Source organism: Hypomesus nipponensis, chromosome 7 (genome assembly GCF_054491055.1).
Source record: "Hypomesus nipponensis isolate SF chromosome 7, ASM5449105v1, whole genome shotgun sequence".
Taxonomy (NCBI): Eukaryota; Metazoa; Chordata; class Actinopteri; order Osmeriformes; family Osmeridae; genus Hypomesus; species Hypomesus nipponensis.
In genome coordinates this window covers 2,903,742-2,920,235 of record NC_140367.1, presented here as the reverse complement: position 1 = coordinate 2,920,235, position 16,494 = coordinate 2,903,742, and the positions used below count along the sequence as shown (strand labels likewise).

Genomic DNA, 16,494 nt, shown 5'->3' with positions numbered 1-16,494 from the left:
AAATAAAGACTACAATAAAGCATAGCTGTGTTCTAAGGACTACACGAATATGCCTGTAACAATTTGAACAAATAAACGACTCATGTTGTGTGTAATGATTCTAGTTTCTACGTTATTTGGGGGATTTTGTGATAAAATAATGAAATGTGTATATTATAGGATATATATATATACACCATTAAATTAAGCACATTTATGGACAGGCTAAATCTATGGCTACCTACGTAAAAATTTGACAACAAATGGGGGCCTTCATTTAGCGCCAGTTTTCAGATCGCTGCCAGTGGCACTATTCTCGCTGACAGTGAGTCAGTTCAAGGGGTCGAAGGAATTGTTCTTTCACATAAGGTAATTTCATGAGATCATATTATTGATGGAGTCCGACATCATATAGCTAAAGACACAACCAGTAAACTGGCATGATTTCTAGTATAATGTTACCATGAGACGGGAGAGGAAATCCAGTTGGATTTGTCCTTGCTAGCATACTTTTTTCCCGATGCATATAACAGCGTGTCCTTTATCGTTACAGATCCTTTTTTCCCCCAATCTAATCATTGGATCTTAGTTTTCACAATGGAAGGTAAGGTCATCGTCCATGAGCTAAAACATGACGATTTAATTTGGTGTTAGTGAGTGGCTACCGTCATAATCAATATCCTATATATTTTTTTTTGTTTTTGTTTATCTCAGCGGAAGACGACTTGGACATTCTGACAGCGTTGTTGGCTGAGAACGAGTGTGAGGAACAAGAGGAGCAGGAGACTAAGGACGACCTAGATGACCTGTTCGACAATGACGATGATGATGAAGAGTACACAGAGGGAGCCGAGGAAGACTCCGCAGCAGCAGCCACTGCTCTCTTCGGTGACGTCGACGACATTGAGGAAGAGGAGCACAAGAAAGAAAAGAACAGGACGCCTAAAGGACAAACTAGCGACAACCTCAACAAGTCCAAGGAAGATCTAGAAGGTCGGTAAACGAGCAGAATTCTGACTGTGATAAGAATTTAGATTCCTAATCACAGTGTCACCTCTGCCCTTACCCTGCTGCTTGCTCACCTATAAGTGTGTGTGTACGTGTGTGTACGTGTGTGTGTGCGCGTGTGTGCCTTCTTAGATGAGTTGAGGCGCATGCAGGAGAAGATGCAGAGGTTACAGCAGCAGCTGGAGGCTTCTCAGAAGAGTTCCAAAGTTCTGTCCGCCCCAGTCCGAACTCCAGGTTCAAAACCCGTTGCCACACCCCAGCGCCAACCACAGACCCCACACACACTGAAGACTACGCCCCACGCAGGTATTACCTTGATGTGTGATGATAAAGCACTGTCTAACAGGGAGGTTGCAGTGAAGATTGAACCATCTATCGTTTGTAAAGGAACTCAAAACCAGAGATAATCAAGATTGTTCTCTATGTAAGAGTAGTAATAGTAGTGGCACTTTATGTATGTCCTTTTTGTTGTTCCTGTCGGCAGGCAAGAATTTGTCTGTTCCAGGAAGAGGAAAGCCTAACAAACAGGCCCCTCCTGTTCCAGGAAGAGGGGAGAGTTCCAGGTTACAGGAGTCCTCTGACTTTTCCTCCCAGCTCGGCAACGCAGACATGTTCAAGCCCAAAGGCCAGCGCATGGCCCACCAGACCGGAGCTAGCACTTCCACAGGTAGCTAGAGCTACCCTCAGACTCCTGATTAAATGCTGATGATTTGTGAACGTTGCATCTTGATTGGTTAGTTCCTTCTCAGCTTCTTCGGTAGACCGAGTGCCATTGGTGGAGATAAAGATGGGGAGCACGTTCCTGCCAGTGGAAACCAGCAGTAAGGTCAACAAAACATCTCGTTCCCCGCCATCCTCCCAGACAAAGATGGCCGCTGCCTCGTCCACAGCTCGACAAACGCAATCTCTTCCCGCTCTTCCGAAAGATGTGGCCATTGAGAAGTACTCTGGACTGCGGCTGAGGTCAGCGCACACACTCCCAACTACACACACCCTCTCTAACTAACAAACACTCCCACACACAAACGCACTCCAGCGCAGGCCTCCAATTCGTTATCTGATTGGTCGATTTCAGGCGACCGCGGGTGTCATCTACTGAAATGGATCGCAAGATGGCCGACCGCAGGTTGATCCGTCTTTCCCAGCTTCCTGAGCGTGTGGCCAGGGAGAAGCTGGAGGAGAGCGACTGGGTCACCTTTGCTGTGCTGGTCAACAAGGCCACTCCTCAGAGCAACAGCAGTGTAAGACCACAGGCCTCATACACACGTCTGTCCTGTTCTCTCATTCACTGTCTCTCAGGACGTGGCATGTAAATACTTACTCGGTGGCAAGACACTCTTTCTCCCATGAGTATTTTTAGTTTTGAATTTACGTCTTTGAATTCTCAAATCACAGTCAAACTTGGTAAAGTTTCTTATTTCGTTGAATGTTTGACATGGTAGGAGGAAGTGCATCTCTGTCTCATCCTCACCTGTCGGAACAGTGACACACCGACTACACGTGCCTCTGACGCCTTCTCTCTCTCAGACAGGCTCTCTCATATCCCTGCATTCCTCTCCTGTCACAGGGGAAGACCTTCAGCATCTGGAAGCTGACCGACCTCCATAACCTGGAAGTGTTTGTGTCCCTCTTCCTGTTTGGGGAGGTGCACAAGGAGCACTGGAAGACTGAGCCTGGCACTGTGATCGGCATCCTCAACCCCAACCTCATGAAGCCCAAGGAAGGCTACGATGGGGTCAGTGGGTGTGTCTTTGACAGACAGACAGACAGACAGACAGACAGAGAATATGTGTGTGTTTAAGACAGACAGACAGATAATATGTGTGTGTGTTTAATACAGACAGACAGAGATTATGTTTGTGTGTGTGTGTGTATAAAAGAGACATACAGACAGAGGAAAAAAGAGACAGAATATGTGTGTGTATGGTTGAATGGTATTTCTGAATCCCTCCCTCCCTCTGTCTCCCTCTCCTCCCAGGTCAGTCTGTCTATAGACCACCCCCAGAAGGTGATGCTGTTGGGGGAGGCTCAAGACTATGGCACCTGCCAGGCCATGAAGAAGAACGGTGACCCCTGCTCTCAGATTGTCAACATGGTAGGCCTGTCTTCCCCTCTCTCCCTCACCTACATTAGCTGCTTACCTCGAACTTTCTGGGATTTTTTTTTTTCTTTCTTTTTTTTCAACCTTTCAAAACGTATTTTCACACACAACACAACCCAAAATGTTTCTGAAACCTTCTTTCCAATTTAATTTTATTGATTTCAACCTTGCAAAACTTTTTTTCAAAACTTTTTTTCACACACGACACAACACTAAAAAAGTTTCTGAAACTTTTGTGAAGTAAATAGTGAAGTACATACCAGAAAAGTGTACTGAAGTACAGTAACAAAGTGTTTGAACTTCTTTACTTAAGCTGTCTCTGTCCAGAAAGGCCACAAATATATTTTAAAAATCTGTATCTCACTGCAGTACGAGTGCCAGTACTGCCAGTACCACGTCAAGGCCCAGTACAAGAAGATGAGTTCCCAGAGGGCCGAGCTGCAGTCCAGCTACTCCGGGAAGGTTCCAGGGAAGGTCAAAGGTCGGGGAAACAGCCTGAAGGAGCGACTTTGTCAGACAGGCTTCCACTACGGGGGCGTGTCTTCTGCTGCCTGTGCCGCATCACTGTGAGTGTCTGTGTGTGTCACTATTTGTTCAATATTTCGTTTTTGTGGTGTTGTTTTTGTGTCTTTTAGGATTGTATTTGTGTCTGTTACTGCGTTTTGTATTGTATTTCCTGGTGTGTGTTGATTGTGTTTAACCTGCTCCACAGGTCGGCTTCGCACCCCAAGAAGCCCACCCAGACCACCCTGAGCAGCTTGTTCATCAAGGGCGCCGACCAGCTGGCCAGCCAGGCCAAGACGCTGGGTGAGACTGGAGGAGGAGAGAGGGAGGAAGGGGATTTAAGAGACAAAGGAGAGGGAGTTAAAGGGAACGAGGAGAGTAACAGACACAGAAAAGAGAGAGGGAGGGAGGGAAAATATGAATGCCACTGAGAAAGAGACGGTATTAGAGAGTGAGGGAAAGAGACAGAATGAAAGTGAGAGGAGGTTTGACTCTTGACGAAGTGTGTGTGTCTGTGCAGCGCTGAGCTCTAACGAGGTGTCGGGATGCTCAGATGACTTCAAGAGCCTTCTGTGTCAGCCCACCCCTGGAGCTCTGCAGCTGAAGAAGCACCTCACCCACGCAGCCAAGAAGCCCGCAGGTCAGCCTCGCACGTCACATCGCTGGTTCTGTGTCGCTGGTCGACCCCTTTCTCTTTCTCTCTCTTCGCTTCTCCCCTCGTCACTCTTTGACGTCTCTCCTTCTCTTTCTCCCTGTCTCTCTCTTCTATCTGTCTCACTCCCTGTGTCTCTCCCCCTTCTATCTCTCCCTCTCCTGTCTCCCTCCATCTCCTATCTCTCCCTCCCTCTCCTGTCTCCCTCCCTCCCTCTCCTATCTCTCTCTCCCTCTCCTGTCTCTCTCCCTCTCCTCTCTCTCTCCCTCTCCTATCTCTCCCTCCCTTTCCTATCTCTCTCTCCCTCTCCTCTCTCCCTCCCTCTCCTATCTCTCTCTCCCTCTCCTCTCTCCCTCCCTCTCCTGTCTCTCCCTCCCTCTCTCTCCCCAGGCCCCCAGGGCTCTGCTGGAGGAGGGCTCCATTCCATCTCGGCCTCTGACCTCCTGAAACAGCAGAAGCAGCAGCAGCAGCAGTTGTTAGAGAACCGCAAACGACGGGCGGAGGAGATCCAGAAGAGGGTCCTCCAGAACTCTGGGGCCGCTCCCCCGGGGGGGCCCGCCCGTAGGCCCCTGCTCTCCCCCAGAGCTGCCTCCGAGGCCCCCCGGGCCCCCCAGAGCCCAGCCACCCCCACCCTGGGAAGGGGCTTCTCAGACGGAGACGACATCCTGTTCTACGACCACACCCCTCCACCTCCGCCTTCTTCCCTCAGCCTATCAGCTGCCAAGGTGGGGTGGTGTCAGTGTCATAGTGACGATATGCTGACTAAGAATTGTGTTGGAGAGGGCGTTCTCTTATAATTTCCCTCTTATTCCTCATATTTCCTTATTTTTGAATCGATGACTTTAGTTTGTGGTCTGTCAGTAAAGGTCAGAGGTTGACCTGACAGTCCTGCCCCCTCTCTCTCTCCAGTTGGCTGCTCTGAAGAAGCTGAGGGCTAAAGGGGAGGGGCTAGCGAAGGAAGACCCCAACGCCGTGAAGAGGAAGAGGAGCGGTGACATCATCAGCGCCAGGGTGGAGAGCAACCTCGCCTCGCCAGACGGTACGCACACACACACACACACACACACACTGTCTACATCTACACACACACATCAGTATCAACACACACAGACCTATCGACATGTACACACATTCACACACGGCAAACACACACACACACACACAAACACTTCATCACCTACAAACATACATCTACACTATTGCACACACACACACACACAAGTTCCAAGGTCCAAATCCCTGTCTGAACCGTTCCTTCCTGTCCCGACCGCACACGTGCAGATGATAAGCCAGGCCCGGAGGGGGAGGAGCCAGCCCAGAAGAAGAGGCGAGAGAACCTGGATTACATCCAATCAGAGGAGTTCCAGAAGATCCTCAACGCCAAGTCCCGCCATGGGGCGGAGCTACAGGCCGTAAGTCTGGGTTACCATGGCAACCTCCGAGCCGAACAACTCACAGATGTGCAGTGAAGTTACAGCTCGACGTTGTCTTAATTAGACGAGGAATGCAAGCATCCTGCCCTGTGTGACCATTTAATGATTCCCTCCAACCCAAATGTAATAGTTCCCCTCTGTGTCCCCCGCCCCGCCTCCATCCCCAGGCTGAGTACCAGCTGCAAGAGCGATACTTCGACCCCCTGGTGAAGAAGGAACAGCTGGAGGAGAAGATGAGGAACATCAGGGAGATGAAGTGCAGAGCCGTCACCTGCAGGAACGTGAGTGTTTCCCCAAGCCTCTCTGGAGAGCATCCTGGCTCTGCTCTACATGAACACACACACACTGTGCACAACACACACTGTACACAACACACACACTGTGCACAACACACACTGTACACAACACACACTCTACATGCATAATACATATACGTATAAAATGCATTTGATCATGCAAGGCATTATTCCCCTGAGAGTACCTATGAACATTGTATACCCGGACACCTTCATATATGTAGAGATGAAACTGTGCGTGTGTGTGTGTGTGTGTGCAGTGTAAGTACACATACTTCAAGCCAGCAGACAGGTGCAAAGAGCAGAACCACCAGCTCCAGTGGCACGACGCCCTCAAGCGCTTCTTCAAGTGTCCCTGTGGACAGAGGGCCATTGCCCTGGACCGCCTGCCCAACAAACACTGCAGGTAGGACACACACACACACACCAACAACAACCTTTCTTTCTACAACCTCAACTTCACTTTTTCTGACAGTATATTGAGTTGATGTTTGTTGTTTTGTTTCCACCCTGCTTTAGCAACTGTGGCTTGTTCAAGTGGGAGAGAGATGGCATGCTGAAGGTAAGCTAGCCCAGCTCTGGTGTGGATGCCGGCCACTGTAGCTTGCTTGGGTGATGATGACTTCCTGTTTCCTGTAAGATGACCATTTCCTGTTCCTGTGTGCAGGAGAAGGCGGGGCCTAAGATAGCAGGAGAGCTCTTACAGCCCCGGGGAGAGGAGCAGCCCCGGTTCCTCAGCAGCATGATGTAAAACCTTCATCATCATCATCATCATCATCTCAGCAGCATGATGTAAACACCTTCATCATCTTCTTCAGCTGCAGGTGTTGGTAGTGTCAAAGTTTTATGTTTATTACGGTTTTTATTTTATTTGAAGGGAGAGGTTTTATGATTGTGAACTACATTTTGTAAGTGGATTATGGACTTTTAATTCTTGTGTTTTTACTGAAATGTGAATGGATGGTGGTTTGTAAAGTTTGTCATTATGGACTACCAGCAGCACAGCCTGGGATTATTAAATCGTGTTTAGTGATTTACCAGTGATCTGCTTTGCTTCTTCATCCAACGCTCCCAGAAACATCTAGAGGCAGTTACTGCCCCTAGCCCGACCCCCCCCCCTGTCAGTGATTCACATCCAGTCAAATGGGTCCAGTCAGGTTATACAGCTCTACTTCCTCTCTCTTAAGTTAGGTAACGACCATCCAAGCGGTTAGGGTTAGGTAGCATCGCTGCAGGGTGTACCCCTGGTTTGTATTTTCTTTATACTTTTTGATACTTTCTACTTTCCTCCTCTCCTGCGCCCAGCGTGTTCTGTTTCCACTGTGTGGAATGTTGGAATGCTCGCACGGAATCCAGACATTTATCTCAGACTGATGAGTTCTCCATGACGCTTTGTCTCTCCCTCTCTTTCTCTCTCTTTTTTCCACTCCCCTATCTATCTCTGTCTCCCCTCAGGAATCTGGGTTCTACCTGCTAGCCTGTGCTTGAGAGTTCTGTCATAAAATTTAAGAATCATGATGACACACTACAATTGGAATCATCTTTATTGAACGGTTCTTTTAGAGTTACAGGTCGGATTTTTGATATGTTGTGTGTGTGTGTGTGTGTGTGTGTGTGTGTGCAGTTTAACTAAAGACAACCTGGACTCCGCAGAGTAAGGACTCCTCGTGGTCCTGTCTGGAGAGACTAACAGCAGCTGTCTGTCGTAGATCAGGCGTCAGACAAGAAAAGAATACAGGATATACAGCGTATACAGAAAATACAATAATAATAATACAAATTCAAGATAATATAAAAGATACAAATAAGCATGCGAGAGGTTTTTAAAGCGCCTAATAACCACACGCGGGTTGTTATCGGCTATTGTACACGCCTGCAGATATGCATTTGAATGACTCTAGTTTGTAAAAAGAGCATTTATAGTTTTACGCTAGCTGAACGCTTTTGTCTTGGAAAGCAGGAAGGAGCAGGTGTGGACAGCTTTGGCCAGGCTGTGTGGTTAGACGTGAGGTATCCCCAAGGCTTCACACCCCCAGAGGATGCTACTCTGTACACGCACAGCTGTGACGGTCACAAGGCCAGCCAATCAGAATTAAGAGGCCCGTCCAATCGGGACTAGGGCCCAACCAATCATGACTGAAGGCTAGCTGTGTGGACACGCCCCCCCTGCCCCTGTGTCGGTGGTGCTCAGACATAGTGGCGGTTGTGGTCGTAGCGAGGATAGAGGCCGTCGTAGTGGAACTCTCTCCACTGCTCCGTCTTCTCCCTGGTCCTCTCGTTCTGCTCTGGACACCGAGGAAGGGAGGGGGAGAAGTTGGAGGGAGGGGGGAAAGTTAGAGGGAAATGCCCCTGGGCCGGAATCAAACCTGGGCCCCTACGTCAAGGCCCTTACCACACCACCATGTTCAGTTAAATACATCCTAAATCGCGTTGGAGTGTCGGCCGCAGCGAGCAGCTGGACCTCAGTCTGTCTCACCGTCACGCTCCTCCTCCACATAGTTCTCAAACTCGCTCCTCTGCTCGTCGTAGTACTCTCTCCTCCTCTCGTTAGCCGTCAGCCTCACCCTCTGCTCCGCTGGGGGGGGGGGGGTGGAGAGGGTGGTGATGGGGAGAGAGGAGAGGAGAGAGGGAGTGGGGGGGAGAGGGTGGTGATGGGGAGAAAGGAGAGGAGAGAGGGAGTGGGGGGAGGGGGGGAAAGAGGAGAGGGGGAGGGAGGGAGGGGAGGAGGGAGGGTGGTGATGGTGGGGAAGGAAAGAGGGATGGGGGGGGTGGAGAGGGTGGTGATGGGGAGAAAGGAGAGGAGAGAGGGAGTGGGGGGGGAGGGGTGGGGTGGGGAAAGAGGAGAGGGGGAGGGAGGGAGGGGAGGAGGGAGGGTGGTGATGGTGGGGAAGGAAAGAGGGAGGGGGGGGTGGAGAGGGTGGTGATGGGGAGAAAAGAGAGGAGAGAGGGGGGGGGGAAGAGGGAGGATTGGAAGAGGAGGAGGGGGGACATGAGGTGGTCAGGTCATTGAGGTAGTGTTTTCTTTTGCCTTAGTTGCATAACGACTCGAGAATTTTTGGCTGAGCACACTTGCCTGAATCTTATCCAAAGTCACGCATGCCAGGGACTGTGCACGGTGGACCTGCTTGTCCTAATCTAATGTCCTGGTTTAAGTGTTGGCATGAATTCAGTCAGACACGAGCATAACCAGTCACACACGGTTCAGTGTCTGGGCGGTTATTTATCTCATCAAGCAGCCTAGTGACATGGGCCTCAGGAGGAGAGAGACTCATGACTGTCTGCTTCTTATTCCCTTCACTCCTTTTCACTCAACGTCTTCAGTCTCTAGTGATAATTCTGCATTACTCAGAGCACACTCTACAACGAGCACGGGTGAGCAGCCCTTTCAGAATCAATCTCAGTCCTCCTCCTCCTTCTCTCCTCCCCCCTCCACTCTCCTCCTCTCCTCTTTATCTCCTATCCCCTCCTCCCCCTTTCCTCTCCTCCTTATCTCCCCTCCTCCTCCCCATCCTCTCCCCTCCTCCTCCCCCTTTCCTCTCCTCCCCCTCCTCTCTCCTCCTCTCCTCCTTATCTCCTCTCCCATCCTCTTCCCCCTCCTCTCTCCTCCTCCTCTCCCCTCCTCCTCCCCCTCCTCTCTTCTCTCTCCTCTCCTCTCCACAATGTTAGGGTTAGTTGTTCCACACTTTCCAGCTTCAGCTCCTGCAGGGCTCCTGGGAACGTCTCCCTCCCTCCCGGCAGTCCCTCACACACACACACACACACGGACAGGATTTCAAAATGAACTTTTCCTGTTGGCTCGGCTGTTGCCCAGCACAGTGCTTAGTATCTGGGGCCCTACTCCCCTTGCTCCATGCTACCCTGTCACTCCTTCTGCTACCTCCAGCAACCTGTCTGTCTATCTTGGTGTGTTTATGTGTGTGTGAGAGAGAGAGACAGACAGAGAGAGACAGACAGACAGACAAACAGCAAAGCAGATGGATTTGAAGACGTTTTGAAACATCTTCTGTGCAGGCACCTGTGGGAAACGACCACAACCTCAACCCCCCCAGTCCTCCATCGTCATCCAGCCCCCCCACCAGCCCTCCATCCTCATCAAGCCAGTGCCGGCGGCAGACTCCCACACAGTCATTCACACACCAGCACCAACACCAACTTTGTTTACTCTACCGTAAACCTGCTAAACATTCACTCAAACGGGCTCTGGAAACATGAAACCACGATTCTTCAAGACTCATCATCGGCCCCCCTCGCGCCCCCCGACCGCCCTGCCCTCGTCTCCATGGCAACGTCCCTTTACAGAAACGGAGCAGCCGACTCACCGAGGATCTCCGCCTGGTGTTTGGCGTAGCGACGACTGCGGCGTTTGAGAAAGCTGGAGGCGTCTGCCTCAGGCATGAAGACTCGGGCTGCCGATCCTGCAGGTCAGAGGTCAGAGGCTGGAGGTCACGGGAGGGGTCGTTAGAGGGTCAGGGGGGCGCGAGCAGGACAGGTGTGGTTTTGTTAGACTGACCTTTGGGCTCCTCTGCTTTGCCATCGTCCCTGACGGCTGCTCCCTCCACCCCACTGAAGACTGGAGAAGGGAGAGAGAGACAGTGAGAAAGAGAGAGATGGTGAAAGAGAGGGACGGTGAAAGAGAAATGGTGAAAGAGAAATGGTTGAAAATAACTCCACGTCAAAGGAGTTCCAAAAGGAACTGCCTGGAAAAATCTAACACCTCCCCATGCACGCACACACACACCTCCGTTTCCTCCCCTCTATTCCAACCCAGAGGTCACATGAGGTAAACGCACCTGTGAGGATGAGGAGGGTGGCCAGCAGGGAGACGAAGAGCAGATTGGTCCAGGTCATCATGTAGATCGCTGTGGCACTCGACTGGAAGAAAGCTGCAATAAACGAACTAGAGAGAGAAGGAGGGAGGGAAGAGGGCAGGAATGGAGAGAGTGGGAGGGTAGAGAGGGAGGGACAGTCAGAATTGGGGACAGCTGGAATTTCACTCACCCAAGGGAGGGGTGAGAGGGTGAGGACAGGGAGGGAGGGAGGGGAGAAAGAGGAGTTTCTGGAATACAACCTGGGGATACCGCACACTGAAAGCATTGTACGATCAGTATGCATAATGAAATCCTGAAGCGATTTCAGTTTCAAACACAGGACTGTGGTGGTGAAAAGACAGACTCACACACACACACAGAGGATTATGAAAAGAATACATTGGATCTGACTTAGTGCAATTGAGGACAAATCTCTCATCACTGTCCAATCAAGTATCGTACAATTTTACTGGAAATGACCATGAAGTCTTTGCCCCTGTGTGTGTGTGTGTGTGTGTGTGTGTGTCGGATTTATCGGTGCTGATTTGTATTATTTTTTTCCTGTGTAGAATAATGTGTGTTTTGTCTCTCGTCATCCAGGTGTGTGTGGGATTGAAGCATGTCAGGACTATGCTCATGCAGAACCTATTATCTCCTCTGGTTCCAATGATCTCACCCGATTGTTCCAATGAGCACAGCTCGTTCAGCAACACGGCTTTGATCTAGCACTAATATAACCTCTCTGATCCCAGGCCGTCTCAGGACCTGAGGTGCCTAAACGCAGAAGCGCCTACACATCTATGGGATTCGTTGCGCTTCATGAAATTATTATTATTTGTCATTATTGAAAACTCCAAGGGAACAGAATGCTTTGATGAATCGATGCTAAGTTCAAGTCGATGCAGGCAGGGAATTTGTTCAGGAGTGTTGCTTAGTTAATGCCTAAATACAGTATATTGAGGGTTTAGGTTGGTTGAGGGGCAGTTCTATGGGCGAATGTGAAGCCCTCTGTGACATGCTTGCGTGTAAAAAGGGCTATACAAATAAATTTGATTTGAGTAGATACTGTGCGGTCGAGTGCAACCGTACATTTACATTTAGCAGACGCTTCTATCCAGAGGGACTTACAGTAAGTACAGGGACATTCCCCCGAAGCAAGTAGGGTGAAGTGCATTGCCCAAGGACACAACATCATTTGGCACGGCCGGGATTCAAACTGGCAACCTTCAGATTACTAGCCTGATTCCCTAACCGCTCAGCCACTTGACTCCTACCTCAGATGGAATGTTAAAGAGACTGGAGCAAGTGCGCTGTTTTGGATTGTGGCTCTGTTGACTATCGTCAGTCCTGCTTTCAGTTGGACTGAATGCAGACATGTTGCTTGGCACTTCCTGGAGTAGTGTGTGTGTGTGGATCCTCTGGTTCCTGGAGTGGTGTGTGTGGATAGACTAAAGTGTGCAGTAACTGCCACCAGTGAAAAGATTGCCAGTTCTACTGTGTTCTTTACTGCAGGATTTCCTGTGTCTGCATTAATGGGAGACTGAGAGGTTCCCAGTGACTTTGAATGGATTGACTGTTCTCTTCTGCATGCTTAAGACATGAACACACACACATGCATGAAGACACACACACACAGACACACAGCCACGTCAGGTGTTTTCTTTGGTTCCTCCACAGAAAGGTCGGCCCAAGGCAGGAAACACTCTCCGTTTCAAAACTGTGTGTGTGTGTGTGTTTCTGAGGGTGAACAGTGCAGTATCACGACAAGAGCTATATTTTATAATTAGTCTCTTTATTATCATACAAACACAGGGTTATGAGACCTGGTTAAAAAACATCAAGATTTAAGATTAGAAATATGACCATTAAGGCAGCAGTATCAATGTAGGTCTTTATGATTCTTTGAACATTAAGGCATTAGTCTCTTGAGTCTCTGTTGAACTGTTCTAATCAACACAGTACCTCTCATTTCTAAAGCGTACTAAAACATACTCTTATTTATGAAAGATAAATCTTTGTATGTGTGGAAACTGCAAGTGCAGCTCGGATCTAGGATGGATTCAAGAGACCGCAGATAGAGTGCGGCTAGTCTGGTTTGTTATATGTTTTAGATATATTACTTTTATCACTTGTATTATTGTTTTTGTTAATTTTATGTAAAGCATCTTGAACTGCAATTCTTAAGTCTTACCTTCTTACTTTGACTTATTATGCTACACACTTTGATTGAAACCTGTCTCACTCACTCACTCCTTCTCTCTTTCACTCATCCACTTTCTCTCACGTTCTTCTCTTTTAGTGTTTTACAGAAAACACGTCTTACACTTCTGTTAGGGTTGAGATTAAATGTCCCTTTTTTATCTCTTAAGTGTATCCTAATCACTGAAACACTTCTGATTGGCTGACAGAAAAGTCCATCTGCAGTGGTTGATCGGTTCTGGGTTGTGAGTGGCTGTCCCTCTATGGTGGGCGGGCTCTATCACAGAGATGTCCTATCACCTTGCACCAGACGACCCCTGACTGCCCAGGTGTCCTGCAAGGATAAAATCAGTCAGAACACACACACACAGTAACACTGAAGGTGTGCGTTCTAGAATACACAGTAACACTGAATGCGTGTGTTCTAGAACACACACAGCAACACTGAAGAAGTGTGTTCTACCTGGAAGGTGATGCTGTCGCCGAGGTCGTACTTCCTGGTTGCGATCTCCTTCACCTCCTTCTCAATGTTCTCCTGCGTGGTGCCCTTCACATCGATGTAGTAGCAGTCTGAGCTGGCGTAGTGGCAAGAGATGGCCTAACACACACAAGGATAAACGTTCCAAAGGGGTTGTGGATGTGTTTTAGGGAGAGAGGTGTTTGATTGGAGAGTTACCTTGCGGAAGCCCTGTGTCTGGTTCATGCCAGAGCCGTGGATGAGGAGAGGGTGGAAGAACACTGTGTCTCCCTTCTCCATCTCCAGGTGCACTCTGGGATGCTGGGAGTCAAAGTCTCGGATCCCGTGGTACATCTTATTCACCCCACCCTGAGGAGACACAGGTGACGGCAATGACACAGGTGACGGCGATGACACAGGTGCCATTATCTGAGTGTGCTTGTAGCACCAGTGCATGTTGTGTGTGTGTGCATGGGTGTTTGTTTACATGTGCAAGTGTGATGTTGTGTGTGTGTCTCACCTCGACACCCCATTGTACGGCAGTGCTTGCATGTGTGTGCTGCCAGTGAGAGTGTAGTGTGCCACACACACACACACCCACAGACACACACCCACAGACACACACCCACAGACACACACACCACAGACACACACACCACAGACACACACACACCACAGACACACACACACCACAGACACACACCCACACACACACCCACAGACACACCCACAGGCTGTGTCTCACCTCGACACCCCATTGTACGGCAGTGCTTGCATGTGTGTGCTGCCAGTGAGAGTGTAGTGTGCCACTCACACCCACAGACACACACACACACCCACAGACACACACACCACAGACACACACCCACAGACACACACCCACAGACACACACCCAACCACAGGCTGCGTCTCACCTCCCACTCTGGGTAGTCATGCTCCTTGAGGATGCCAGTGTGGGTTCCGGGCAGCACCACCAGACAGCCGTTCTGCCTCGTCACCCGCTCCATGGCGGTCCAGGAACACACGATGCGGTCCGCCGGCCGGAAGGGGAAATAGTGCAGGTCCTGGTGCATGGGGTGGCGGGATGTCTTCTTGCCTGAGAGCAGGGTCAAAGGTCAGAGGTCGGGGGAACATATGTACTGATGATCTGCACACACTGTGGAGTGATTGAGGTGGTTTCTGGCTTGGGGTCAGGGGTCCGTTTTTGGCTCAGCACCTGCATCCGGGGGCTTGTTAATCAGCATGGTGTGCATGGCCATGACGTTGGGTCCAGTGAAACACTCCACAAACTTCAGGATCTAAGGCGGAAACACGGAAACATGTTAAACATGTGAACTGGATCACGTAGGCCCGTATGTGTGTATGAACAGTGTTATTTATGTTTATTACAGTTACGTGGAGTGTGTGTGTGTGTTCCTGTGTGTGTGTGTGTGGTACCTGGGGCAGGGAGCAGTAGCGAAAGAGCTCTGGGTCTTCCTGGAAATCCTGCAACTTGGACACGGCTTTCTGGTCCTGGACGAACTCTGACCTGGAGATGGCCACGTCTCTCATCACCACCAACCCTGGGACCTGCACCTCTCTCCTGCAGATCCTCTCAAACGCCTTCCTGCATCACACACACACACACACATCCAAGTACACACGTTTTAGATTCGGAGTCGAAGAATGCCTCCAGATCTCGTTGAAAGCGGCAGACCTGGTTGTCATCATGGCATGTGTTACTGATTACCAAGTTGCAGTAGTAGCCTATAACTCGTGTCTTGCCTGAATCTGTCAATATCCTCATCAGACACCAGATTCTTGATGAGGACAAAGCCATTTTCCTCATAGGAGATCCTTTGCTCTGGGGTCAGAAGGTCATTGTCCAGCGTGTACCTGAGAACGGGAGGACGTGTTTATTGATCTTATACTGCTGTGGTATCAGGCTAAGCCGAAGTTGAATGACCAAACAAGTATCGCAGCGTTGTGCAATGTGTGCCAAAGTGGACAGTTAACTAAATATCTATATGGTAGCCTATAGCCTCCTTCTGGTTCTAATTTAGCCTATTTCATTTTATAACAAAAAAGCCGACGCGATATTTTTCTTACCTGAGAGCTTGTGGGTGATAATATGCAACGTTTTGTCCAGAAGTCGATGACGCTTGCTTTACGTTAATCGGTTAAAGACACGTGTGTTATAATAGAGGCATTGACATTGTAACAATACGCTATTAGCTATAATTAAAATACTGTTAAAGACCGCCTAAATCAAGCATATAGGCTACCTGTTATGTTTACCAACAAGCGACCGTACCGCTACTGTAAAGCAACAGTGCTCAAATTGTGTAAATGTCAGCCAGGAAAAAAAAGATTCAAACTAGAATAATAACTACTAGGATAATAACTATTAGAATTAATAAACTAGAATAATTTTGAATGTCGAGTTTGTTTTGAGGCCCGCTCATAGCTTGACTGGTGCACATCCCCGGTCTGTCTTGCATGGCTGTAGCGACGCACATCGAGTCGAACACTGTCAAAGACAGTCGTCATGCACCGAATTCGCTCCCCTGGAAAGGATACAATAAAAGATGACCGATCCAGATGATTCAGCAACACTTTCAGTCTGTCGGCGGCTCGGGACATTTTGTAAAGAGATTGAAGTGTATGAAGTATCCTTTGAGGGTCTTGGAACGAACCGTTCACGAACTATCCCGTTCTAGAACGTGAATCTGACTACCAACGATCCAACTAGGTCAAAGTTTTTAAGATACATAACAACTTCAATGACACACAGAGAGAGGGGGGGGGGGAGATAGAGAGATACATTATGCAGGCTAAATGGTTGGTTAAGTAGTTACAGGCAATTTTATTATTTAAATAAATAAAAACTTGAAATAGCACTTGAAGTTATGAGGATCAAGAACATTTCCTCAGTTTCAAAATGCCCTTGTTTTATTCTTGAAGGGACTTTTGATTTGAGATTTAAGTCAACACATACACTCACATACTCAAAATACCGTCAGAATATGGTAAATGTTTATCCATAGGAATGCGAGGCCATCTTCACTCCAGCGGGT

At 49.0% G+C, this 16,494-nt stretch overlaps 3 protein-coding genes across 3 annotated transcripts; 1 reads left to right on the top strand and 2 right to left on the bottom strand.

The window, feature by feature from the left end:
- The first annotated feature begins 277 nt into the window (after positions 1 to 277).
- mcm10 (minichromosome maintenance 10 replication initiation factor) lies at positions 278 to 7,017 on the top strand. Its single transcript, XM_084701358.1, has 19 exons — positions 278 to 348; positions 533 to 583; positions 694 to 972; positions 1,120 to 1,293; positions 1,472 to 1,654; positions 1,737 to 1,950; positions 2,063 to 2,228; positions 2,555 to 2,722; positions 2,966 to 3,082; positions 3,458 to 3,654; positions 3,801 to 3,895; positions 4,113 to 4,232; positions 4,635 to 4,969; positions 5,154 to 5,283; positions 5,526 to 5,656; positions 5,845 to 5,958; positions 6,234 to 6,379; positions 6,493 to 6,535; positions 6,641 to 7,017. Exons 2-19 carry the CDS (start codon positions 577 to 579, stop codon positions 6,722 to 6,724), a joined length of 2,703 nt encoding a protein of 900 aa, XP_084557484.1. The 5' UTR covers positions 278 to 348; positions 533 to 576; the 3' UTR covers positions 6,725 to 7,017.
- A 482-nt stretch (positions 7,018 to 7,499) lies between these two features.
- ucmaa (upper zone of growth plate and cartilage matrix associated a) lies at positions 7,500 to 10,883 on the bottom strand. The gene is made up of 5 exons (XM_084701589.1): positions 10,764 to 10,883; positions 10,484 to 10,543; positions 10,293 to 10,388; positions 8,450 to 8,548; positions 7,500 to 8,258 (listed from the first exon to the last, which is right to left on the bottom strand). Exons 1-5 carry the CDS (start codon positions 10,822 to 10,824, stop codon positions 8,161 to 8,163), a joined length of 414 nt encoding a protein of 137 aa, XP_084557715.1. The 5' UTR covers positions 10,825 to 10,883; the 3' UTR covers positions 7,500 to 8,160.
- A 1,671-nt stretch (positions 10,884 to 12,554) lies between these two features.
- On the bottom strand, positions 12,555 to 16,185 carry phyh (phytanoyl-CoA 2-hydroxylase). Its single transcript, XM_084702118.1, has 9 exons — positions 15,998 to 16,185; positions 15,527 to 15,582; positions 15,203 to 15,313; positions 14,876 to 15,044; positions 14,655 to 14,736; positions 14,353 to 14,534; positions 13,657 to 13,806; positions 13,444 to 13,578; positions 12,555 to 13,314 (listed from the first exon to the last, which is right to left on the bottom strand). Exons 1-9 carry the CDS (start codon positions 16,058 to 16,060, stop codon positions 13,261 to 13,263), a joined length of 1,002 nt encoding a protein of 333 aa, XP_084558244.1. The 5' UTR covers positions 16,061 to 16,185; the 3' UTR covers positions 12,555 to 13,260.
- Positions 16,186 to 16,494: the final 309 nt, after the last annotated feature.